This window comes from Lemur catta, chromosome 13 (genome assembly GCF_020740605.2).
Source record: "Lemur catta isolate mLemCat1 chromosome 13, mLemCat1.pri, whole genome shotgun sequence".
Taxonomy (NCBI): Eukaryota; Metazoa; Chordata; class Mammalia; order Primates; family Lemuridae; genus Lemur; species Lemur catta.
Window position 1 is genome coordinate 38,448,907 of NC_059140.1, and position 27,790 is coordinate 38,476,696.

At 38.7% G+C, this 27,790-nt stretch overlaps 1 protein-coding gene across 10 annotated transcripts in view; it reads right to left on the bottom strand.

The window, feature by feature from the left end:
• Positions 1 to 27,790, bottom strand: part of SCEL (sciellin) — a 113,960-nt gene that overhangs the window by 45,900 nt on the left and 40,270 nt on the right. For 9 of the 10 annotated variants that reach the window (XM_045566922.1, XM_045566921.1, XM_045566923.1 and 6 more), the window contains 6 exons: positions 27,091 to 27,129; positions 25,979 to 26,059; positions 24,074 to 24,139; positions 6,619 to 6,699; positions 3,946 to 4,011; positions 2,035 to 2,094 (listed from right to left, as the gene is read on the bottom strand). In XM_045566922.1, coding sequence (XP_045422878.1) covers positions 2,035 to 2,094; positions 3,946 to 4,011; positions 6,619 to 6,699; positions 24,074 to 24,139; positions 25,979 to 26,059; positions 27,091 to 27,129 — 393 coding nt within the window. The remainder of the gene's footprint in view (positions 1 to 2,034; positions 2,095 to 3,945; positions 4,012 to 6,618; positions 6,700 to 24,073; positions 24,140 to 25,978; positions 26,060 to 27,090; positions 27,130 to 27,790) is intronic. The other variant, XM_045566930.1, reaches the window with a different exon arrangement.

Genomic DNA, 27,790 nt, shown 5'->3' on the forward strand with positions numbered 1-27,790 from the left:
CACCCACCAGAAAACTGTCCAATCCCCACTGAAAACAAAATATTACCTCCAACAAAAATAAGTCAATAAAATTAGAGAGGCAGACACTTAGATAAAAGAAGAAATGGAAATGAAACATTCAGGAGGCCAGGCGCGGTGGCTCACGCCTGTAATCCTAGCACTCTGGGAGGCCAAGGCAGGCAGATTGTTTGAACTCAGGAGTTCGAGACCAGCTTAAGCAAGAGCAAGACCCTGTCTCTACTAAAAAATAGAAAGAAATTATATGGACAGCTAAAAATATATATAGAAAAAATTAGCCAGGCATGGTGGCACATGCCTGTAGTCCCAGCTACTCGGGAGGCTAAGGCAGGAGGATCACTTGAGCCCAGGAGTTCAAGGTTGCTGTGAGCTAGGCTGACGCCATGGCACTCTAGCCCGGGCTACAGAGCGAGACTCTGTCTCAAAAAAAAAAAAGAAAGAAACATTCAGGAGACTTTCTACATTCTTGGTCTGGATTCATTGGTCTGGATTCAGAGCTCCTATTTTGTTTATGAATTTGCACAGCAAAGCCAAGTTTCGCTTTTGTTTTTTCTCTTCATTCTTTTGACAGAGACTGCAATCTGTTGTAATATTTCAGCAGTATAATTCCATTAAACAAGGAATATTTTTGTGGGCTTGGGATTTAAATGATGGAATATTAATATTTGAGATTTTCTCACTACCTGTCATTATTTTGCCATAATTTATTATATGAACACCTACTTTGCACAAAGCATCATGTCAGACACTGAGAATGGTGAATCATACAAAATATCTGCCCTGAGAGATTACAGAGATGAAGGATGATGTATACAAATAACATAAAACAAATCCAAATATGATTCAGTATTATAAAATATGAGTCATAGGGCTCCTATAGCTTAGGGAGGCAGAAGTCACATTTCACTGGATCATTCAGGGAAGACTGATAGAGGAGGTGATACTTGATCTGTATCTTGAAAAACAGGTAGGACTTGGATGGATTGATATGGTGGGCTAGGGGCTAGAAAAGATTGCCATGTGGCATAAACAAAAGCAGAGTATCTGGAAATTTTAGAAAGGAAGTGGTTTAATTTGATATTGAATGTAGGATAAATATATGAGTGAAGTAGGAAATAACTCTGGAATGTTAGGCTAGAGCCAGGTTAACAAGGCCCTTGAATGAGGTTATATGTAATTGAATGGGCAGTAGGAAGCTGGTACAGTGATTGAGCAGAATCTCAGGGAAAAAAATTCAGGCATTGATGGGCAATAATGGTTTAGCAGAAGGAAAGACTGAGGGGTCTAAGTAAATCTGGATAGCTATTCTAATCAACTGTGCAGGAGTCAATGAGGGTTTGAAGGAGAGGCCACATGGACTTGAGGGGCATTTTAGACCTTCAGTTCATATATGCCTGTTACTACATGGAGGAGGAGAGAGATGGAAGAATCAAGAAGATTCCAAGGACGAGGCATGGTGGCTCGTGCCTGTAATCTCAGTTACTTGGGAGGCTGAGATGGGAGGATCACTTGAGGCCAGGAGTTTGAGACCAGCCTGGGCAACATAGTAAGAACCTGCCTCTACAAAAAAAATAAATAAATTAATAAATAAAAAAAGAATGATTCCAAAAAGATGAGCCTGTAGGAATGAAAGAACAGAGAAGAAGCCAGAAAATAGCACATTTGGGATAGAAGTTGAATATTTGAATATGGCCTTGGGCATTCCGAGTAGGGTGCTGGCAGACAGATGGGAGACATAAATACAGGACTGGAGACCTAGAATGAGGCTTGACAGCTGAGGTCACTGGGATGAATGACCTCATCCTCCACTCCTCCTCCAGAGGAGGCATCGGCAGCAGAAGAGTGTCCAGAAATGTCAACACCATTCACTATTCGGGGGCACTTACCTTCTTTTAAATTATATACAACAAACAGCACTGGGGTTTTGTTCATATTGGAACTTTCAAGGGTACCAGTTAAGCATTTTTCAGACACAGAGAGAAGAAAAAAACAAGCTCAAAAGCTCTGAGATCTCACCCCTTGTCGGTTTTCTGAAGTGAAGTGGCCACTTTGACAATGTTGTCGAGATCCTGACTCCTTCAAACAATGAGAAATGAACACAGGTCAATGACAGTAGAGCTATCTTTGAAGGTGCTGATATTTCTCGTCTGTTTTCAGTGGAGAAAGTGATAGTCCGGATGTTGTTCAGGAATTATTGAGTTTAGCAGAATAACAAAGTGGTTCTATTCTATCAGCTCATGGCACACAGAGACATGTGCATCCCCCATTGACAGAAACACACACACACACACACACACACGCACACCACACACAGTTTTTCATTGCACCTGGGTGTTGGCTCTGCCATCTAGTGCTCACTGAAATAACTACATTTTCCCCTAAGGATTTGTATTGGCAGCTCCCAAGTTTATGCTAAAAAAAAGGAACATGGAAAAGAAAATCCAGTTAATTGCACAAGTAAACATAGAAGTGAGTTTGGAAGGGCAATATACGTAACCTAAACTTTTGTACCCCCAAAATATGCTGAAATAAGAATAAATAAATAAATAAATAAATAAAACTAAAGTTTTAATACTAAAAAAAAAAAAAAAAGTGAGTTTGGAAGTTTTTCTACTGGAGCCAAAGAGCATTAAGGAACAGATCCAGACAATTAATTGGTCCCTCTAAAGGGATGAAAATATCTGTCTTCTAAGGCCATAGGACAGGTGAAAGCACCTGAGACATAAAGGGCTTGGATCCATGCCAATCTCCCTGGATCACGAATAGGAATAATTAGGAAAATCTTTATAGCTCTCCTGTAATTAATAACTGTGTTTCACAAACAATGTCTCACAGACGGTTAAAAAGGTTCCATGAAGAAAGGATATTCTAGTTAAGTAATTTTGGAAAATGTAACCTACTTTTGGTGATTCAGAATCCACATAAGTACACTGAAGGTTGTGAAAAGTCCTGTGGCAGAGAAGTCTATTTTTGTTTCCTAAATGTATTGGATCATTGAACCCTTCTTTCACAGAGCACGTATGGATGTTCTGTGGCACAGGGCACACAGTTTGGGAAATGCTGAGAGCTGGGCTTTAAGTTCCCAGGTACAAGGGAAACATGATTCTCCCCAAAGGTAAAGAATTTGTGTGATGTGTCCTTTGAACTGGGACTCCTCTGAAAGTCAAAAGGGATAATATAAAAACACAAAAAGTATATATGTTTTGAACTTCCGAAAAATTTTTTTAGTCAAAGAAATCTTTTGACTAAAAAATTGGTTTATCATATTGGTAGACCTATAAAATAATATCGTTTAAAAACTATTTTCAAAAATAGCATTTTTTTCTAAAAAGAAAAAAAAACAGATGTAACCAGAACAAAAACTAGATGAGCTAGGACATGCAAGACAACAGGTGTAAAGCAGGACTCTCATGGGGAAACCAGACATTTGGGGACTGTCGCCTTACCCAACGACATCAACACAGTTTCTGTGCCTCTTCCTGATGCTACCGGAGGAGGTAGACATGACTTTGTACAGTCACCACTAGGCAAAGCTTTTGTAACACAGGTTCAACTAAACAACTGTACTTCCACCTCTTCATTTATACATCCACACCAGCTATGCCATGGACCTAGCTGGAGGGGCTGGAAACAAAGAGGAGAACAAACTGTCTTTCCTTAAAGAGCTTTGATCTTATACTGTTATCCTATTCAGACAATTTTGGTTGTTTTCTTAATGTAAAGCTTAGGATAGAAATAAAAGAAACAAAATTCTATAAGTACTTATAAAACATTTATTATCCACCACATTGAAGTCAGCTGGAAAATTGATTTTATCTACTTTATTAATGTTTTATATTTTTAAAGCGTTTTAATAAAGCATACTTTATCATTGCATGTTGCATATCTACAATTACATAGATATAGATAGAGACCATTGCATCATACCTGATGTTTCTTTCAGCAGATCTGTGGGTTTCTGTATATACACCTGATTTAGGTGGACATATCTGCCTGTATTTTCAAAGTTAAAGATAATGTCCATTAGGTAAGAAAACACTTTTCTGTTCAATTTAAATGTATAAGAAAACATTTATGTTTAAAAAGATCGGTCTGTGTTGGAATCCTACCACTACTTGAGATAACAAACTTTAACTATTGGGTTGGCTGGAACCCAACCACCTCCTATTTGAAATTCTAAAGAGTCCAATATACTCATTTTTTAATTTCATCTATTTCTCTTTTCAAATATTTTAAACCTCTGGATGTGTCTAGAAATATCTGTTCTAAACATGTTCATGTGGGGTTTTATTGGCCTCCATTCATCAATAAAGCATTTTCATATTTATCTCTATTAGAAGTAATAATATTTTTAAATAGTAAGAATGTTTTTTGTTATTAGGCATCAAAGGAATAATTTTTCTCTTGGATTTATCCCATTTGAATACTCTCCAGAAATATATTTGCTCAGATAAGATGGGAAATAAGTCTGCATTTCAAGTTCACCTACCACATTGAGAATGACCACACTGAGCTGACAGAATTAAATTTTACTATGTTAGGTTCTGTCACAATTTAGGATATAAGGCTTTTCTCTGCTCTTTTTCTAAGTATCTGGTTGACCTACTTACACATTCTTGCTTGTTCTCAAGAAGCTATATTCAACTATTTTTTGTACTCCTGAGGACATGTGTTAATTACATAGGAAACACTTTCCTTTCATATTCTTTCATTAAAATCATCTTGCTGTGATTAAAGTAATCAGGGTTTTAAAAACAGGCAAGTTGTCCCAATTTTATTTTTCAGTTCATTGGTGGAAGAAAGAAATTAGAGTAGTAAAAATGAATTGGACCAATTCCTGTGAAATTTACCTTCTTTTAAATCTAAACAAGCTTAAAACTCTAGTGTAACTGATTTTAGATTAAAATTTAGGTGTACTAAGGCCAATTAATTTTAGCCCCTTAAAAATTCTATTCAAGTAAGATGTAATTGCTTAATTCTATAAGAGTTAAAGGGAAAATAATGTAAGATAAAAAACTTCAGAAGCTATTTTTAAGAGATAATTATAACCATTGTACAAATAAGTTATAAATCCGATCTATATTTTTAATTAGTTCAGTGAAGAAATATTCTCTTGACTCATTAAAAAAAGTTATCCTCACATCCTAAGGACAAAATTTAAAAGATCCTGTGAAGTTTCACTGAATAGAAAATTAGGCCGGGCGAGGTGGCTCACGCCTGTAATCCTAGCTCTGGGAGGCCGAGGCGGGTGGATCGCTCGAGGTCAGGAGTTCGAGACCAGCCTGAGCAAGAGTGAGACCCCGTCTCTACTAAAAATAGAAAGAAATTATCTGGCCAACTAAAAAATATATATACAAAAAAATTAGCCGGGCATGGTGGCTCATGCCTGTAGTCCCAGCTACTAGGGAGGCTGAGGCAGTAGGATCGCTTAAGCCCAGGAGTCTGAGGTTGCTGTGAGCTAGGCTGATGCCACGGCACTCACTCTAGCCCGGGCAACAAAGTGACACTCTGTCTCAAAAAAAAAAAAAAAAAAAAAAAAAAAAAAGAAAATCAGACCTGGAGTTTTAACAAAGGAGATGAACACCTAATGCTACATACTTCTGCTGCCCAGTCAGCAATTTCTAGCTGAAGTTCCTGTCTTACTGAGAAATATTTCTATGATTGTGTCTACTAAAGAATAGTTCTATCTATAATTGTGTCTTATTGAAGGATAGTTCTATAATTGTGTCTTACATGGTGTTAAAAAATCACCATCAAAAAAAAAAAGCAAAAATACATAAAAATCAAAGGCAGGCAATCAAGCATATCTAATAGAGTCGGTCTTCATTGAGATACCATTTTTTAATCTCACCATAATAATGGAAATGTGGGATGTATATTCTGAAAAATGGTTCAAAATATATTAAACAGTGCAACAAGAACACATGGGAAGATTTGCAGATCTTTGAATTTGTTTCTAAGTATTAATTATAGAATGACACAGATTCAAAGCCGAAAAGCAAGTCTGTTTTTCCTGATTTGAAGACAAGTTAATTAGAACATTTTTTCAAAATTTGTGATAGTTTTGAAATACATCACAAATTTCGTAACTAAATAAAAGATGAAAGAACTACCCAAAGATATTTCTAACATAAGTGAAGATTTGAGTGGTAACACAAAGTTTCAAGAACATCTTTCATCAGAATATGTAGCTTTCAATGGTAAACTTGGAGTAAATACAAACCAAATGTATATATTGTTTAATACGTACATATTTATACTTTATATATAATATATATGCCAAATACACATATATTTTATATTTATATATTAGGAGCTAGTATATAAGAAGCCTGTGAACACTTTCTGAACATGAATATTGTTCCTGTTCTATCTTGAAGGTTTATTCCTTGAGACTAGTAATAGTCACCAGTATTCGAGGGCAAATGTAAATACACATATGCATTGACAAATAAAATTAGAAAAAGCTCTGCAAATGCTTCTTTAGTGAATGTGCACACAAAACATATCCATGCTTTGCACAAAGCAAGTCACAATTCATTTACTTTCATTTCTCTTGAATTTCATTTTGGCAAGATATTCTGGAGTACTAGGTCTTACCTATTATCCTGCCTCAGGTGATTAGGAGAAGAAACAGGAGAACTGGGCTTTGGAGGTATCGGAGGGTGAAAAACTGGTTCCCTTTAAAACAGAAAATAGCAGCTCCTTTTACCATGGAAACATGGTAAATTTTAGCATTTATTAATCAAATTTATTTATTGCCTACATGGAAGTACCTCTTGCATCTTACAACCCAACCCCATGTGCAAAAGGTCAGAATCCACAGAGCATTAAATCCTAAAGAAGTCAAATATTTAAAATATGAGTATTTTAAAAGTTCATTAAATCAGACTTTTGGAAACCCATCCTCTTTCACTATAGTGTCAACTACAATATGTTCTTTAAATAAATAGCTTAATGTTTCGCTAGTGTATCTAGCACAAGTCAGGCATTTTGAGTCAGCAATACATGAGCATTGTAAGTGGTTCTTGGGCATTAACATATAAGCTCCTTTAGGGATTATGTCAACTATCAGGCTGCTATGGAAACAGCAAGAATGGTTTTTAATTTCAGAGGCCTCAAGTTAAAGCTTGATTTGAAGCTCTTAACTAAATCTGACTTAAATATTGTCAGTGTCAGCACAGGCCAGTTTGATGCTGGCAGAGCATATGTATATACTGTCAGCCTAAATTTCTCAATGAGGCACCAAGGTAGTCTCTGAGCTGGCAAGATTTAATGACCTAAGAACTGGAGGTGGGCAATTACATGCATATTTTGGATGGAGTGAGCACTTTACCAAGGGCATGTCACTCCTCAGCCCTCCCACCGCTACAATCCCAGTGGTTCTGTATGTGTCCTCAAGATAAAGTCTGCACCTAGTAAAAGCACCTTCTGATCTGGACTCCATGTATCCCCTGCCTTCTGTAACATGGTAGGTTGGTGTGTGGTCTGGAGTCAGGTGGTCTGAGCCGCCAGCTGTGTGGTAATGGGTTAACCCAATTCTGTTTCTTCATCTGTAAAAATTCTTCTAATAGGATTGTTGGGGTATTATCAGGACTGAATGAGATTGTGCTTTTATTCAACAAACATTTATTGGTGGCTTTCTATGTGCAGGGCACTCTACCGAGGTGGATGATGTCCCCATTCTCAAAAGGCTTTCAATATATAAACAAATATATGTCAGAAGAAGAAAAGTGCTATGCAAAAAATAAAACAGAACAAAGGGATATAGACTGATAGAATGGGAACACTATTTTATTTAGAATGGCCTAGGAAGGGCTCTCTGTAAGGTGAAATTTGAGCCAAGATCTGGAGGAAGTGATAGAATCTAGCATACAAAATAGGCATCATTAGCTTAGAGATGGTATTTAATGCTTGAAACTGGATGAGATCACTAGGGGAGTCAGTGTAAGTAGAGAAGAAAAGAGGGCCAAGGGTTGGACCCTCTGGCCCTGCAATATTCAGAGGTCAAGAATATGAGATGGAAACAGCAAATGAGTCGAGGAGGAGTGGCCAAGAAGACAAGAGAAATAGGAGGGTGTGGTATCCTAGAAGCCAAGTGAGAAACGTGTTTCAAGGAAGCAGTAATTGGCCATGCCAAATGCTACTGTTAAATCAAATAAAACAAAGACTAGGAAATTGCTATGGTTTCGGCAACATAGTGCTCATTGGTAACCCTGATAAGAGCAGTTTGGATGGAGCAGAGGTGAATAAAACATTATAGGAGTGGATTTAGGAGAAAACGGGAAGGAAGGCAGTAGAGGCATCTATGCTAGTGTTTGGCCATGAAGAGGGAAGAGAGAAACGTGTAGCCACCTGGAGCTTGAGGGGACAAGGAAAGATACTACAGCATGTAGACATCATGATGGGAATGATCCAGTGAATCACTGCTGCAGGAGAGTGAGCAGCAGATGCTAGACAGATGTCCTTGAGAAGTGACAGGACTTAAGGCACAAGTAGGGTGGCTGGACAGAAGCACAGAGGGCTCATTCACAGGAAAAAGCGAGAAAGGAACTTCGACAGGAACAGCTGAGGTATATGTTAGTTGATCCAGAGTGGAGAAAGTTCTCTTTGTTTACTTTTTTTTCTCAGTAAAATAGGAATCAAGATCATTAATTTGAAGTGAGAGGGTGAGCAGGAGCAGGAGGTGAGAGAGAGGGGAAGAGAGAGAGACAGAGAGAAAGTACGAAATGGTTTCCTAGGAGAACAGGGGAGCAAGTGGACCCAGGAAATGAAATATGATGATAATAATAGCACACCGTTATATGGGATTATTATGTGCTGGGAACATTTCTAAGCATTTTACAGATATTAACTAAGTTAATCCTCACTGCAATCCCAGAGACAAGTATTATTCTTCTTCACATTTTACAGATGAAAAGACTGAGGCACAGAAAGTGAAAATAAATATCTCATGATGATCCAGTTCGTAAGGAGCAGAGTAAGGAACTAAACTAGGAAACATGAGTCCACAAGCCCTTCTCACACTATGCTATCTCTCAAGGGATCCTTGGGCAGCACCAATGGCTCAGTTGAGGTTAGTACTAATAGAATTAAAATTGGGTTATTTGGCTTTGTTTTCTCTTGCCATATTCAGCTACTTTGAGGGCAGGAAGAGAAGAGATAGAGAGTTGGACTTAACTAAGTTTACAATTCAGTCAAGTGAGTGCAACAAAGAGAAGGATGGCAAAGGAGTGGAAGAGGTGTGTGAGGAAGGGATTACAATGAGGGACTGTGGGGTCAGAGATGTATATAGAGAGGAAGGAGGAGATACAAGGGGTGAGGGATTATGGAAAAGATGGTTGGATCAATGGTCTGGTGATTGTGGCGGGGCTGAGGAATTACCGGAGGCAAAGGACTGAGGGAGGGAGCTAGAAGGACAGAAAGCGGGAACCAGAGAGGAAAAACTTTGACGCTGGCATTTTGTCATTTTGTAGGGTGTGTGGTTATTTACAAGGGCACGTCCCATGGGTGGCTGATCACAGGAGAGGGGGTCATGAAAGTGAGAGGCCAGGCTGGGGAAGGACCTTCCACATGGATTTTGAATCACCAAGCATTATGACAGGAGAAGGGTTTGGGAAAGGCAATGAGCCTGGTGCTAAAGTCTTCAAAGAATGAAGGTGGGTGACTCAGAAACCTTCAGATGTCTCCAACGAGGAAGAGAAGCTCATGATGGCATGGCTTCAGAGGAGATGGGGGGTTCTAGAGGGGAGGAAGTTAAGACTGACAGGAGGTGGCAATGAGGAGCAAACAAGACCCCTACCCTTCCTCCAGACCCTGTGATATGCCGGGTTTGGGAAAAACAGCCCTTACTGAGAGGGAGGCTGTGGAGGCAGGTTCTCTAGAAGACCCCAGCAGAAAGGTGAGAGGCCACTCAGGGGGAGGCTGACGAGCAGAGGGCTTTGATAATGATGCTTGACACACTCGGCAAGGCAGATGGAAGGGTTTGAGAGCTCATGGTGACATTAGGTGGGCTCAGGTTCAGGATGTACAGAGTACATGGTCCAGGATGGTCCAGGTGACAAGAAATGAGCTGACTGGGGTTCCTATGGGGATCCATGGACACGGGGAGGGAAGACATGATGGAATCAGTCCTGAAGACCCTTTGGCAGAGTGTGGTGGTGAGCTCTGGGTGTTGGGCAGTGGAACAGTGGAGCAGCAGAGCAGCAGAGCAGTGGACACAGTAGGTCTCCTGGCTCCTGTGTTGATGGTGGCATTGAAACCAGAAGAGGGCATGCAAACCTCTAGGGGACAGCCTGGCTCATGGGAAGTGCTCAATAAATGTCTTTTCTCTGGCTGTTGCTTTTATCCCACATGAACCCAATGCTACAGCGGTGCCAAACATTTGTACTTCCTAAACCCGCCCCACCATGTTCTCTTCCCTCTGGAGTACCCTCTGCCCCCTCTCTCCTGGATGCTCACTCGTTGCCCTTCAAACTTGGGCTTAGGAATTACTATCTTCAGTGGTACCCAAAGCTGTGCTGGGTACATCCCTGCATTTTCCCATAGCAATCCTATTCACAGCACATATCACGCTATTCTGGATTACACATGATATTCTGTTTCCACACTAGACTGAAATCTCCTAAAAGGATAGTTATGTCCCAAGTACTAGGATTGTGCATGACCTAGGTGTCCAATGAGGAAGTGTTGAATGAATGAAGGAGCCAGTGACTGGTTAAATTTCTTCTGTTTGGTGGGTAGGAAATGAGTACTGATGAGGGACCTGCAACTGTCAAAATCTGTGCGGTTTTCTCATAGGAAGAACTCCATTGTTGATTCCACTACAGAGCACTTACAAAGTGCCAGGTGCACAGCTGACTTACTGTGTTGTACAGTATTTCTGGAAGAACAATCTACATGGAAATAATCTCCCAACCCTGGCTTAGTGTCAGATTCTACAGTTAAAAATTATTTTGTTTGTATTACTGTTATCTTTTTTTCTAAAAAATCCCCTTGCTTTGTGTCAGGTGATAGTCTTTAGTGTATCTGTGTGGCTCAGCTGATTATATGCTTTCCTTCCAGAGATACGGGAACGGGGGAAGGAGGTGATCAGTCCTGGATAATAATGGGGCTGGAAAGAGCACTGGACATCTGAGGGCAGGCAGGAGAGAGGGAACAAGATGGAAAGGGGCATTGCAAAAAGTTGAAATGGGACGATGCCAAGCGTTGCTTATGCCATATTTGTGTTGATAAAATGCTAACTTTCTTCAATTTGACAATGTCTAAGGCCTCAGTGAGGTGGGAAAATATTGCTTGGGTGGGTCTCTAGGAGGCAGAGATGTGTATAAGTAGATCTGAGATGGCCTGGAGAGTACTCAGGAGAGAAAAGGTGAGTGTGAGGTTATTATGAAGGCCAAGAAAAGCAGAGGACCATATTTATTTCCGAGGGTGATGCATTTATACCCCTGCTGGGCCAGGAGCCAGGCGATGCCATGTTGACTTCAATTTACCTCAAAGGAGCTTTCATTTGCATCTCTGCAATGACAGCCACAGATGACAGAACCCAAGCCCTGGGGCGGGACGGAGGTGGGGGCAATGAGAGAAGTCATTCATGCAGTGCCAGGAGCATGATGTGATGCCAAGCAGAGGGATTAAAATGCAAGCTTGAGGCAGGAAGCTGTGGCCTGGAGTGTTTTGGAGAGAAGGAAACAAGAGACATTCACTGGAATGATCCTGATTGAATTCTGCTTCGATATGTGATGTTTAAGCTTGGATAAGTTGACCTCGGCTCTCCTCTCTGCCCTTCCTGACCTCACAAGACCTTTGCAGGATCTACACCACCATATTAGTGCCTATAATGGTAAAGAAAAGCTTTTAGGAATAAAAAGGCAGCTTTCACAAGAAATGTGTGAGAACTTGCAGATTGTAGCTCAAAGGCCAGAGCTAAAAGAAATAACACTGTAAAGAAAGCTGCCTACATTACTTCATTTTCATGTGCTCTGCAAAGATCACTTCCTTTCATGATGGCTTTTTTGGATAATATGTTTGACTCTGTGAATTCTGTTCGAGTCTGACTTTGTGAACAACATTTCTGTGACTGCAGCACAAGTCTAAGTTGAACCAGGAATAATTGTCTCTAATATTTAATTGTGAGTATCATTTTCACTTTCCATTGTGCTTAGCTCTTGTATCCCACAGATAGAATTGTTATTCCAACAATGGCAAAGGAAATGGAACTAACTTATATACTTATTGAGTCTTAGTAATATGCCAGCTTTGCCAAGCTCCTGCATATATTATTTTATTCAATCTATACATCTAACCTGTAGAGTGTATATTATTATTATTATTATTATTATTATTCCCTGAGGCTCAAAAAGTTAAGTAACTTGCCCTGGGTCCTAGTAAGTGTGCTAGTAAGTGTGACCCAGGGCAAATTGAAAACCTAGTTCCATACCTTTTTCTCTATATCATACTGTAACCAACCAATTCTCTTCCAGGTATTTTCAATGCAAGTCTTTTAAAAACAGATTGCTCTGAAATATTGCCTTGCCCAAGGAAGAAGCCATAGCCTGGTAAGCACTTATTCCACAACTGCCCCAGTTATAATGTTAGGACACACAGCAGTGTATGAGACAAAATTGGGCATTCAAAGACTAGAAAAGGTATGGTTCATGCTTTTTTAGAACTTATATAATGCAAGGCACATGTTCAAAAGAATGATTGTTGTGATGATGTCTCACTTCCTAGTGGCTAGTGTCCATTTCAGTAAAACGTAGGAAAGGAGTATGCACTGGACAAGAACTCCAGGGACCTGGTTCTAGACTAGCGTGGCCACCAACTTTCTGTTTGACTCTGGAAAGAGTACTGTCTCCCTCTGGGCCTCTTCTTCCTTATCTATAAAAGGAAGAGACTGGCCCCGATCTGCGGTTAGCAAACCACCAAGTGACTGAGGGAGGGCTGAGTCATTATAAGGAATCCCCAATTTGACAAAGCCCCTTGATCTTGCTGTGGACAAAGTACCTCGACATTCATGTATGCACTTTTCAATGTATGTAGATGCTGTTGTGATTAATAGAATTTAAATTTAGGTTGGATCTGTAAGAACATAAATCAACTTTAGTTGGTTAATAGACACAAAAGACACAAATTTTTAAGTATTGCTTAAGTCATAGCAGCTTTTTGTTTTTAGATAGTTTCTCAAAGACGTAAGAATAGTCTATTACCAGGTGAAATAAAAATTTTTCTCATTAAACAGGAGTCTACCCCAAATGGACCATAGATCTACATGTAAAACATGAAACTACAAAACTTGTAGAAGAAAATATAGAAGAAAATCTTTGTGGTCATTGATTAGGCAAAGACACCAAACGCATAATTCATTGAACAAAACTAGATAAATTAGATTTCATTAAATTAAAACAACTTTTCTTCTGAAAAATGCATTGTTAAGAAAATTTTTTAAAAAACAAGCCACATACTTGAAAAAATATTTGCAATTTACATTTCTGACAAAGGACTTGTAAGGAGAACATATTTTTTAAACACTCTCAAAACTTACCAATACATAAACAAACCAGTAGGAAAAAATAGGCAAAAAATTTAACAGATACTTTCCCAAAGAATATATACACATGACAAACAAACATGAAAAGCTGTACAACATCATTAGTCTCCAGAAAAATGCAAATTAAAACCATGATGACATACCTTACACACCTATTAGAATGGCTAAAATAATTTTTAAACTGAAAAACTAAGTAATATTAAGGAAGCAGAGCAAGTAGAATTCTCATATGTGGTGGGAATGCAAAATGATACAGCCACTTTGAAAGCAGTTTGGCAGTTTTGACAGATCAAAGTGCACTTACCATGTGACCTAGCAATACCACTTGTAGGCATTTATTACTCAAAAGAAATGAGCACGTATGTTCACATGGAAACCTGCATGTGAATGTTTAAAGCATCTTTGGAAACAACCCAAATGTCCTTCAACTGGTGAATGGATATATGAACTGTGTACATCCATACAACGGAATACGACTCAGCAATAAAAAGGAATAAACTATCGACACGTGCAACAGCATTGATGAATCTTACATGCATTATGAAGATTCCAGAGGCTGTATAGTGTGTGTGATTATATTTGTATGACATTTTTCATATAGCTGAGAGAGGAGACAGAGAGATGAGAGGATAAAGAAGGACCCCGTTTCCCAAGTATTAGGACAGTCCTAAGGAAAATGTTGGTCCTTACATCCTCCACCCCGGGCTCCCATGGCCCTCCCCCAGGCCCTGTGCCACAGTGTGCCCCATCATTCACACCACACCACAACTTTCCTGCCTCCCACAGTACTTTTGCTCCAAAACCATTTTCCACTCCTCTCTACGTGATGCAAACCTCCATTCCCTTAGTGTGCACCAATTCTGCCCACTTTTAGCAGGAAAGAAACCTGATTTATGTAATTGACACTAAGATTTGGATGGCCAGAGACAGCCCCTTTAATCTGTCAGAGTTTTCATACTTCTAATTGAGGTGAGATTTACAATCACCAGTTAATAGAACTTCCAGCAATACTAATAAATGGTGAAATAATTTTTAAATCAAATTGTTTGATTTTTATAGATAGGGCAGGCTGATGTTTTTGGCAGAGCACTTGCCCTAGGTATCCTGATTCTCATGGCTCTGTCCCACCTTTCCCTTTGAACCTGGAGCTTCTCTGCTTCCTGATACTTCCAGAAGCTCCCTTGGCAGAGGCAGAGGCGACAGGGGCTCCAAGGGAGGGAGGGGAGGAGGGAATCTGGACTGTACAAAACAGGAATGCTTTTTATTTGTTGTCGTCCGAATGTATGAGTTATTTAAAACTCATATGAGATCAGGGACTGTCTAGGTTGTCCCCATAGGACTGAAAAAATAGCAATTCATTGCTAAAGTTTAAGATCTTCATTTACACATTCTGAATTGGGTTTCTCCTTGTTCCTGTCCAAATATCACTTTTTAAAAATAATAAACCTTGACTTGGTTTAATGTTTTAGTTATTTTGAATGTTTAGAATGAGTAACCTAGGCATTCAGGTAAGATTTTAAAATCATTATACTTTGACATTTTACTGAGTGTCATAGATTCTTAATTTTTACAAAAGAGATTCCAGTTAATATAAAGATTTCTGTTGAAATAAAAATGAAATGTGTTGTTTTTATTTAGAGTGATATCAAACTTTGTAGAGGATTTGGTACCAACAGAGTTAAAACTGTTGCAGCATAATTAGAAAGGTTACATTTTACCATTTATAGTTACAGACAGAAAAATATAACTGTAGTGCAAGGTTGCCATGGCAACTCACATCTCAATCAGGATTTTTTTTTCCTCCTTCAACTCTACCAATCAGCCAACTGGAAGCGAAAACCTCTGAAGCCGAAGAGGTTGAAACAAACAAGGATGAGAGATTATGATGGTATTTAGGAAATATTTATATGGTAATTTCCATAGGTATGTTTCTACTATTTTAATTCTATCAAATATTATTTATTTTCTTCTCTATCTTTAAAAGTGGTTCCAGAAAAAAGCACATTGGTTTTTTGGTGGTAGTGGTGATGATGCCTTCATTGATGTTCCTAAATCAGAATAATTGATAACATTCATAAATATTTATATTTTTTGTCTGTTAAGCAAGTACTTTAATTTGGCTTCCATGAATTTCCTAAGTTAGCTCTACATGCCATTTAACCACTGAATCTCTAAGTCACCTAAATACATAGTCAGAAGCATTTGAATGTCCCATAAATAGAATACCAAGATTCATAGTAGGTTGGGAAATCAGAAGAAAATTCAATATCCACTATCCAGAACTTTTATTTCCATGCGTCCCTGGGATGCATGTGAACATTTCTCCTGATAGCACCTATCGTTCCCTCTATTGGCTCACGTCTGGTAAACAGTACTACTCTTTTAAAGTGGTACCACCTCAAAGACAAGAAAGAGTTTAAGATCTTGAAAAATGAAGACATACACTAGTGATTGCTGACACATTTATCATCTTTTGGACACATCTTAAAACAAAAGAAGTGGGAAGGGGGAAACATTCACTGGCCCTGCCCTTGTAGTAATTTTCATTGATGACACTTGCATTTTCTCTTATATATATTTCAAATCTCTATCACATGGTCAGAGCTCAAATTACATAACAGCACAGCATTAACTCCTAAAATAGAAACATGATATTCTGAAATTGTACTTAAGCTTACCACAAATTACGAGTGGATATCTATCCATAGTGTCTTATACTAAAAGACATTTTTCCACATGACATCAGATTTGGAGTTACTGGATTTCCTGCTCCCATTAAGCATAACTGATACAGGATAAATGCAGAGAATTCCCCAGAGATAGAAAGCCCATAGTCCTACACATACAAATGCACTCACAGGTACGCAGGCGCGTGCACACACACACACCCCATGCTCTCTGGCACTGGAACTTTGCTTCTCCTCCCCTTTCTGCCTGGAATGGCTCCATCCTCACTTCCCCTCTGCACCTGGCTTGCTTACACTCATTCTTTAAGGTTTACTTCTGGCATTGCCTCCTTTGAGCCTGCTGCACCCCAAATGCATATTCTATTGCCTCCCTCTCCATGCCCCACATATTGTGTGGCTATCTCTGCCTCTGTGTTTATCATACCCCCAAGGACCCACTTTCAGTCAGAGCCAGCCTTCATGTTTAATGATCCTGGCTTGAAATGACTCCTGGTAAACTCTGAGTTTCCTGAAATAGAGACTGGGTCCTACACCTCTCTATACTCCTGGCATCTAGCAAAGTTTCTTGCTTAGTGTATAGCAAGAGCTCAACAATTGTTTTAGAAAGAGAAAGAGACAGAAAGAAAGAGTAACACAGAGAAAGAGAGAAAAGAAAAAGAGAGAGAGAGAGGTTTAAACAGTCATTATAACCTAAGCACATATAATAAGGCCCAACTACAAAGAGACAAATAGGACAATGGTTGAGGAAAATTCGTTGCCTTGTAGATACCATTAAAATCAACCAATCAATATGTATTTATAGAACAATTACTATGGATAAATTTACTTGATGACTCAAAGAGTTATAAGATGATGCCATCTAGTTGATGAGTATAATACAAAAGTGAGTGATATTTCAAGGTAATGCTAAGAGAGAATTATAGACAATAAGCTTTCTGAGTCCAGATGACAAAAAAAAAAAAAAAAAAAACCCCTTGGTCTGAGAAAGCTGTGTGGAGGAAGTAAGATTCATGCCAGACTTGGAAGGATGGGTTGGTTTGGGATGGTGGAATCCATCCATCCACCCTGCCTCCTACTTCCACCCTACCTACCCCTCCTTACACCCCACCTTTACCATGTAACTGCAGTAGTTATGGTCTCATTTTTCTGGTTCCTCCTCCACCACCTGATGTGTAGACACACATCAAGGTTCAACTTTCATTCTCTTCTCATTTGATATTTTCTCCAGAAGTATCTTCACTCTGAAGATACCACATTTTAAATTCCTGGGTCCATGCCCAAATCCAGATCTCTGGCACAAGCTTTTTATCTGAGCAACATCTCCCCTACTCGGCCATTTCTCATTGCTTGGGAATCACCTCCACAAATACTTCCTTCCAGTGTCCCAGACTCTACCTGCTCAGCTTCTTAAGACCTATATTCTGTTCCTATTTCTTCTATTGACTGATGGCATCCCTATGCTTAAAATCACCCTGGGCTTGAAAACCTAGCATTGTGTAATTTCTCTCCTTTTCCCAAGTCCCACACCTTTTTTGGAACCTGTTCCCTGAGTGCCCTGCCAGAAGCTCTCCCTACTGTATCAGATCTCCTAGAGAATGTTGGTGTTCTTCTCATGACCCCACAGTTGATTTTGTGTTATAGATATTTGTACACCCGGATTATCCAACTTTGGGGGTTATAAAGGACCCTAACCTGCCGCTGCCTTTCAGAATTCTCTGACGTAAGAACTCTTGCCACACTGCTGAGTGACATCACCTAGACACGCCAGCCCTTTCTCTGAGCCCCTCTCCCCAGGAGTCCCTTTGCCATCCTCATTTTCTGGGCAGTCCCTTGGAAGTTGTCTTTGGAAGGTCTCATGCTGTGAGTGACTCCTTCAGCCGGCAAATCTGTCAAAGCACCACCCAAGTCAAGCTCATGGCATGCTTCTGCCACTCATGGTCACATCTTTTTCCTCAATCAGCACCCTAATCCCTCAAACTCACTCCAATGACATTTGAATAAGGGGAGTAAGGAAGACAAAGAAGTCCATGATAGTTTTCATTTTTAAGTGTGGGTTTGACTAAATGTTCACTTTATTGTGACATGAGAAAATGATTTTATTTTAAAAGGTAGCATAGAACGACTCTCAAAACTGAATATATCATCATGTTTAGTTATGAGGATAGGATTCTCTAAGGATAGTCTGGCACAGCAATAAAAGACCTAAGCTACCTAGCATAAGGAGTTAACAGGAATTTAAGGGTCAGAGGGAGAGAAAGAGAGAGATGGAAGAAAGGAGTGAGGGGCTGTTGACAAAAGCAGCAGCAGGGTAAGACCTGCAGAGGAATGTCAGCCAATGAGAAATGCTCACTAACAGACATGGTCAGAGAACTTACAAACACGAATTTCTATTAGTCCATTTTACATAGGTTGGTCTGGGCTTCTGCAATGTACTGCTACCACTCCTGCTATCCCACATCTTTATTAGGACCTTATGGAGGTGACATTTGGACAAATCAAAGAAACTACTGCTGGATTAGTGAGGAGTTGAGAGAACAGGACAGAGTAAGTCAGGATTGAAACCCTGAAGAAACAACATCAGATCAAAACATGGCCACAAGAACTTAAGTGCCCCAGATTAGGGAACAGACAGTATTCCAGGTAAAACAAACCTTATATGCTAAGGATCTGTAGATGGTGGGAGTACAACATATGTAAAACAGATTGAGTAACTGAAACAGAGAGCAAAGGGAAGTTATGAGGGATGGAGGTCAGGTAAGGTCCAATAGTCAGTGCTAAGGATTCAGATCTTTATTCTAGCAGTAATGAAAAATCACTATAATTGTTATGTAGGAGGGTGATGTGTTCCAATTATCCTTTCATAAATATCACTGTGACAACTGTGAGGAGAAGACATGGGGGTGTGGGTGGTAGGTATCAGGAAGAATGAAGGCAGAATATGTAGGCAGCTACTGTCATGGTGGTCCAGGAGAGGAGACATGATGAAGAGGAGAGAAAAGGAGAGAGGTATATGGATTCAAGAAGCATTTAGGAGATAAATTGGCAGGATTTACTAATGGATTGGATATTGGTGGCTAAGGAGAGGAAGATGTGAAAAATAGCTTCAAGTTTTCAGAGAGTCAAATGGCTGAAGGATAGTATTCTTCACTGAGATGGGGACCAGGTTAGGACGGAGAATTATGGATTTCATTCTGAACATGTTAAATGCTTTTGAGACACCTAAGTGAAGGTGGCAAGAAGGCAATTGGCTAAGGAGAGGAAACTCAGAGAAAGGTCTGAAGTGCCTACTAATGAAGGAGTGGAGAACATACAAATGGCCACTGAAGTCCTGGGTATGGATGCCTCTGCTGAAGGGCAGAGCACGGAACAGGAGAGAGGAGAAGAGCAACTTTGAGCCTTTAGGAACATCAACATTTAATGGCTTGGTAGAAGATGATCAGGTAGCAGAGGAGACTAAGAAAGAATGGCTAGAGAAATAAAAGAAAATCCAGAACAATATGTTGGGAGAGTCTCATTCTCAAAAGACAATAAGAGAGATTTCGTAAAGTCATGAATAGTCAGTGGTTCCTTTTAAAGGGCCAAGTAGTCATAGGGACTGATATCACCAAAGTCATTGGTGACCTTGGAGAGCTGTTTCCATGAACCAATGGTGATGGGAACCAGCAAATGTAGATGAAAAGCATCATCCACCCTTCCGAGAACATTGGCTATGATAGAAAGATAGAAAGGGTGTCAGCTGAGTGGGTTTTTAAGATTATGCTATCAGATTTTTAGGAGGCTATTTTTTAAAATTAAAAAGATTTAAACATGGAAAAGAGGGCAATCAGTGCAGCAGGACTTTGATCAGAGAGGTGGGAGGAAAGATGAATGTAGTGAGGAATGATAGTTATAAAGCTAAAATTTTGATTCAGTCTTGATTAAAATGAAAAGAAAATATACATTTCAATGGCGTTTGGTAATAAGAATTCAGAGGATAATGCTGGCATTCCTTGAAAATTCAAAACACTATACTGGTTATTTCCATTTTCAGCAAGAGAAGAAGAGAGAGAATATTTATATCCCAATGACAAGAATCACAATGACCAAAAAGCAACTTTAGAAATCAGCTAGGAGGGACAAAGATTTTATTTAAGTTGAAAACTTTTTAGGTTGAAAACTCTACATGCCATGTCTCGTTGTCATGATTTACAGCTTCTCTCTTTAACATTTACAAAAATAGGGCAGGAGGCTTTCAAAGATATTCAACTCTCAACTCCAAAATTGTGTTTGATCACCTAGGTCTGAACCCTTTCATTCCAAGACTAATGTATATCATACCTAAAATGATATTTGTTTTAGGAAATTGCATTTTTTCTTTAGCTACAAAATATGATTATTTCAGAAAACTCTATTTTCTCACTTAAGTTCTAGTTGACCTCACCAGGCTTGTGTTAATTATGTATGTAATTACATATAGATATGGAAATAGATAAAGATCTAAAGATAGACTTACATAGTCATGGGCATAGACATACACATACATATAGACAAGATGTCATGAGCTCTTCTGTTAATAAAAAAAATTTGAGACCCTTTGGGTGCCGTCTACATTGTGCCTGTAATAGATTTTAATCCAAACACAATACTAACACAAGTTTTCAATCCAAACACAACTAAATTTGAATTCTTTCATAGTACGTTAGTCAAGAAAGGAACAAATGAGGGATGGGATAATCCATGGTGTTAAAGGCTACAGAGAGGTCAAGGGAAGAAGTCTAAGAAGGACTTGTTCCTAGATAACTGGGAAGTCTGGTGGTGTTCTCAAGTGTGCGGCATGAAGACAGGTATGTGGGAGAAAAATGAAACTTCAAGGAAAGATTGGGTGGTAAAACAAACAAACAAACAATGGCTCACAAAATGAAGAACAGAAAAGAGAGTGAGGGTGTGAGTATTAAGGGGAAATTCTTTTGGAGAAGATGGGAAGGGAGAACTATGAATACTCACGTATTAGTGAAGGATAAAGGGAAATAAGTTTAGCATTGAGCTATTAACTAGTGTTATAAATCAGAGTCCCCCATTTATCTGCTTTTGACCTATTTTCATTTTCTTTGGGCTCCTCTGGGGACAAAGATCTCTTTTTGAAGCCTTTACTCTCTTTCATCATTTAATAATTGCTTCTATTTTTCGGCATTTACTAAAAAGGGCTATTTCTCAGCCCTGGGAATGTACTGGCATTAAAGGTGAGAAACAGAAGCTGTACTTTGAGCTCTTCCAAAGAAAATCACTTTAGAAATCAAAGGCATTGCTATATTGTTATTATTCTATCCTTTCCTTGAAGGCTTGGCATGACATCATTTCTGATCCTCAAAGAGAAGTCTTTCTGTTTAGCCATTATATTAATAATCTGTGACTCTAAAAAAAGGAATGGATATCTAAATTGATCAACCTAGCCTAATAATCTCTTTTCCTTAGTTCCAGTGCTATGGATCTGAGCCAGAAATCAGAAATAGGAGCATTGTAACTCATCTCATCTCCCATGTAAATCACAACCAGTAACGCATAAATTGTAAGGGCATATAGCCAAGCACCATCAGTGCTGTGCAAATAGAGATCCAAAAGCTCAATGGGCACTGAAAGCCTGGGATGCTAATTCATGAATGAATAATCTTTTCATATTTTTATACTGTTATATAACCTGTTCCTTATTATAGTGATAATTTACCTTAATATTGAAATAATGGTGTGAGGACAAAAATAAGTTATTCTGGAAGTAAGTCACAAATATTTTTAAGGAAAGTACCAGTTATTCTCTATCAAGACAAAATTGGATGGATCTTAATACTCAGGAAAAATATTATAACTATGAGAACTCCTAGTTAACATTTTCTTTACTTAGCTCCACCAAATGTATCACCCATAGGGAAATGTCTAATAACAGCCTGAGGGGAAAGAATGCTTTAACACATTGACTGCCACACTAAAAAAAAAAAAAAAAAAAAAAGAATTTTTTTTCCTTGGGGCCATAGTGTTTTATTATGAAAATAGAATAAAAACTTTGAAAACAAAACAAGCCTTTCTAATTTAATGAAAAATTTGTTATTTTGTATTGTTTTCTGTGCCCGAGTTATATGCAACTTGAAAAATAGTTCTCACGGCTCTGAAGGTGAAGAGACATGTGAGTTCCATATGCTTCATGACACCCTGGGCTCAAAACTAGCATGAGTTAAATACAACTCACGTGGCAGTTAATGTGTTAAACTAGAAATGTAATTCATACTTGGTAGTTCATAAAAAGAAAACATTTTAATAGAATGTGGATGTGATTCAAAGTTGTGATTGCTCAACATGTTCAATAATTTGATTTAGTTATATATATTAATACATAGAAACAGAAGTAATGACAGGTATGGAAAAAAGCAACTTGAGCTCTTTGTGTCTATTCAGTAACTGAAGTTTATTTACATCCTTATAGATCCAGCCTAAAATATACTCAATGGATAATAAAGGACATTTATTTTCAAATATTTCCATTACCTAGAAATGAAAGAGACATTAGAAGTCTGCATGGTAGATGAAAATTTTAGAAAATAAACCAATCTAATATTAAACAAGCAGATAGTTTAATGACATTCTCTTTCCCAATTGTTGGAATTGGAAGAAGATCCTAGTGAAACATGAAAATATTTGGTGAAGATATTCTAGAGATTGAAACATAAAAACATTTTTGGATACCTGAAAGCCAAACCATATCAGAGACTTATTTTGCTTTCTGTGTTAGTGATGACAGGAATTCTACACTTGTAAAACATGCTTCTTTAAAGCCTGGAGTGTAAGCTCCCTGTTTCATTCACTAATCCCAAGATCCTAGAGTAATATCTGGCACACAGTAGTGGTTATTAAATGTTTATTACATTGAATTGTTGCTGGCATTTCTAGCATGGAAATTGTAGAACAACGTGTCTTCCACATGATCTATAACTGTTACTTTCAACAAAAAAATAAAAGTAGAAAACTCTCATTTGTCACTAAATGTTTATAAGGAACTTGCCACACATATCTCCATCTGGTCCTGGGTTCAGCACAGCCTAGAAGCATCTGGGCACCAGATGCCTGCACTGGAGCCCCTGCCTGGTCCTTGACTCTGTTCTCTGCTTCTGCCACTGGTAAGGGTCAAATTGTGTCCCCCAAAAATTCATGTGTTGAAATTCTAACCTGCAATTTCTCAGACTGTGACCTTACTTGGAAACAGGGTCATTGCACATGTAATTAGTTAAATTAGGATGAGGTCATACTGAAGTAGGCTGGACCACTAATCCAGTTTGATTGGTGGCTTTATAAGAAAGGGAAATTTGGATTCAGACATGCACATAGGAGGAAGGTCATGTGAAGATGAAGGCAGAGATCAGGATAATGTTTGCACAAACTAGACAACATCAGTGATTGCCAGGAAACCACCAGAAGTTAGGGAGAGCATGGCACAAACTCTCTCTCACCCTAAGAATGAACCAACCCTGCTGACACCTTGATCTTGGACTTGTAGCACTTAAAACTAGGAGGCAATAAATTTCTGTTGCTTAAGCCACCTACTTTATGGCACTTCATTACAGCAACCCTAGAAAACTAATACAGCCACCTGCTTACTCCTCGTAGCTTGTCAGATTTCCTACCAGGGGCACCTCTAGCCCTGACCTCACTCCCACTGGGCATTGTCTTGTTCAGAGCTCAACTTCACAAAATTGCCTCCAGTTTATTCCAAAGCATCCACAATTACATGTTGTCAATGTCTGACACATTCTTTCATTCAACGGCATTGCAATTACATATGACACCTTTCTCTTACCTTCTGCTGGCACCTGTGCTGGGGGTGGCACTATAACCTGGAGGGGGCGGCGGGAACCAGGACTGTCTGTTAAGAAATGACATTAGTAGTAATAAACATAGTGTTTGAAAGGCTGATCCCACCCACCTGTCTTAAAATAATTTGACAATTAAAAAGACAATAGATTATACAAGGCCTTAGAAATAAAATGAACACTAGTTCATAAATGAAATAGGAAGTCAATATCCTATGTTCCAGGCTACCTGCTCCTTCAAAACTTCTTTTCTCGTTTCCTTTGGCACTAAATAATAGGCATTTCTTTAAAATGAAATCTAAAAGCAAATCTGGAAAATAATAACAATTGCTAAATCTAGATAGTAGGCTGATGGATGTTAATCATGTTATTCTCTATATTTTTCTGCATATTGGAACCATTTCATAACAGAAATAACAATCTTATGCTCTATTCCAAATATGATTTTTTTAAAAAACCATGTGATAGAAAACTCTGACAAGTAAGAATATTGAAGACATAAATGGCACCACAGCAACACTAACCTCAATTTTAACCTTAATCAGAGGACATCATTTTAATTGGTAGCAATAGTTAAAGCCTCTGTCAAAAAAAAAAAACCTAAGAAATGAACCCAAAGTGAAGATGTTCAGAGGATAGTGATACAAACTGGAGAAGGAAAGACTGGGATAAGGAGGAAAGGAGAGCTGGCTTTAAATTCTTGAAGTAGTTCTATTCTCTAGGGCACCACAGGACTGAACTAAGACCAGCTGGGAATCAATCAAAAAAATTCCAGCTCAATATCCGGAGTAGATGCCACCCAGGAGAGTGAGTCAAAGGTGTATCACAAAATAGTGAGAATCTCATCGCTGGCTTCAATGGTCCTGAATTGTGCCTACTGTCTCAGAGGAAAGATTCTTGTACTGGGTAGGAGATTGAACTAACTGGTCTTAAATTTCTCTTTCAACCTTAGGAATCTGTTTTAAACAGACAAAGAAAGGGTCAAGGGGATGTGAAATTTGGGTTCAACGGTAAGATGAATGATATTTTCTGAGACTCTGCAGTTATAACCAGAACCTCGAATACAGGGAAAATAGAATCAGTCATTTCTCTCCAGAAGGATTATAGCATCACTGTGGCAAAGTCAGCCAGTCCATCAACAAACACTGAGCACCTACCCTATACCAGGCATGGCGTGACCTAGGTGCCGGCAAAGAAAATAAGAAAATTAAAAAGCACTGATATTTATGAATGCTTGTTATCCATTTGCACCATGATTCATTAGCACTGTGTTCTCTTCAATATGCGAAAATCTCTTCCACCATAATGCTCCCTGCCATGAAGACTATCCAGGCCACCACAGGTCCAGTTGCTCCTCCTTGCCTACTAGATACTTAGAACCTTGCTCCAGCAAAGCGTGGGCAACCACGCGGAGGAGTCAGAGGAAGGGGCAATAGTCACATAAACACAGACAGATGTCTTGAAAGATGGCCTTAGACTCTGCACTTGAAAGCAGGGTCAGCCCAATCTACAGAGCAGGCTAGTTTCAGGAGCATGGCAATATGTGGCCATATATCAATCATTATTTCAGGCTAAGGCATTCCGTGTAGCAGGACTCTATAAACACGTAACCCAAAGTTGCCTGGCATTTAACATTTGAGCTCTGTCATCAAAAACATTACCTAGAAACTTAAGGCCACAAGGCAACTGGAGAGAAGACCGTGTATTTGAAAAGGAGGAAAGAACTGAAGTTTGGGAACAACAGAATGTAGGTGCTGGATCCATGGAAGGAGAGGAGGAAGCTTCTGAAAGCTGCCTGGGAGTTTTGGTGGAGGATTTGGTTCAAAAGTCAATAAGGAACAGTCCCTTACAGGATATCAGCAAGAAGCAGACACAAGGAGCTCTCATCGTACCTCTTTTTCTTTAGAGGAGTAGTTGCAGAGGTGGAAGCTGTGGTATTAGCAGTGTTCACACTCAACAAACCACCAGGTTGCCTGTTCAATGACAAAAACAACAAATCATCACATTCCTCATTTTTTCATTCCACCCCACCTTTGAAAGATTTTATAATCTACTCATATTCCCGCCTGCTCTCTGTCTACCACAAAGTGTTTCCCTTGAGGATGGAAGAACAACAACAAAAAAAGTTCTTCCTTAGTTTACCCATTTATAAATTGTCAGGCTCTCATACAACTAGGTAAAACTGAAAGGAATGGATGAAGGAGTCATTCATAAAATGACATTAATTGTATGCCTGAAATTCACACCAATCAGTTCTGATGTGCCATGGATTCATATTTTTTAATGCTGTGATTATGTTGCGACTAACAGAATTATATTGCAATTTTTTGCATTAAAACATTAGTTTGTGTAAGAAGAATTTTTAAATCACATCATTTTAAGTCTCTATTTAGCATTTATTAACATGTTCAGACCCTCAGAAAATGGAAGTGATCCATGCCTGCTTCAAGCACTGACAGGTATGGTCCAGTGTGAGAATTACTTTACATGTAAATACAAATTTAAAAACTAATTAAGTTTTAAAAAACTCTATCTAATTTGGGCTGCTTATAACCGCCAGTAGTACATTCCAGGGGTAATGCATTTCACCTAAACAGATTGTGAGCAGACCTATGATCTCACAACTCAATTTTCCCTGAAAGAGGAGGTATAGCTGGGAAGGGTGTGGGGGAAGGGAACTGAGGTGTAGGGGAAGGAAGTGGGAGTAGAGGGAAACAAAGTTTTGTGGGGAAAAAAATAAAGAGTCTAAGTTTTCTAAAAGAAGAAGAAAAAAAGATGACCCAAACTTTGGTGTTTGATTAGAATAACAGTCCGCAACTTTTTCTGCAAAAAAATGAATATTTCAACCTTTGCAGACCTTTTCAGCATCTGACCTCTACTACTCAACTCTGCCAGAGCAATAGGTGTGACTGTGTTCCAATAAAACTGTGGCCATGTTCCAATAAAAGAGAGGTAAACCCTGTATTCTCTTGAACACATACAAAGAAATTAGGAAAGTACGTACGACTTTGTTGCTTCTGGTGATCTAAATGTGGACAAGTTCCTGGTAACAACGAGAGAAAAAAAAAAGGCAAAATTTGAGCAGCAACGAAAAATTAATACTTGCATCTATTTGCAATCATCCATAAATTTAGAGTTATTATTATTAAAAGTTAAGTATTATTTGAGAGAAAGAAAAAGAAAGCATCGATGTTTGAATAAATTTGATAAGGTGACTTTATGATTCTATTTCTTGTACTAGATTCCAAAGAAATTTTTTTTTTCTTCTGGGAAAACTCAGTGTCTCTTAAAAGCCCAGTGTTTTGGTTTGTTGGGTTCAGTAATTTTATTTAATAATAAGAATTTAAAATTTGCATTTGCATGCATTTCATAATTTTGTCACCAGGATGCCTGAAACAGAAACATAAATGTGGTTAAGAATGATGACCAGAAGCAAGAGTAGGGAACCTGCAGCCAATTTAGATTCAGCCAAAAGGTCACATTTAGGATCTAGAAGGCCACATGTGGCCTTAAGGCCGCAGTTTCCCACCCCTGAGAAGCAGTGAGCTCTCTTGATTTTTAAGCCAGACAAGATTTTATTCTAGCCATGAGCAGGAATAAAGAATTTACTCCAGAATTTTTGTGTTAAAAATATAGAAGATAATAATTTAAAGCAGGATATTAAGTAGGATCAAAGAATTGTAAGTAAGTAATTAACACTTAAA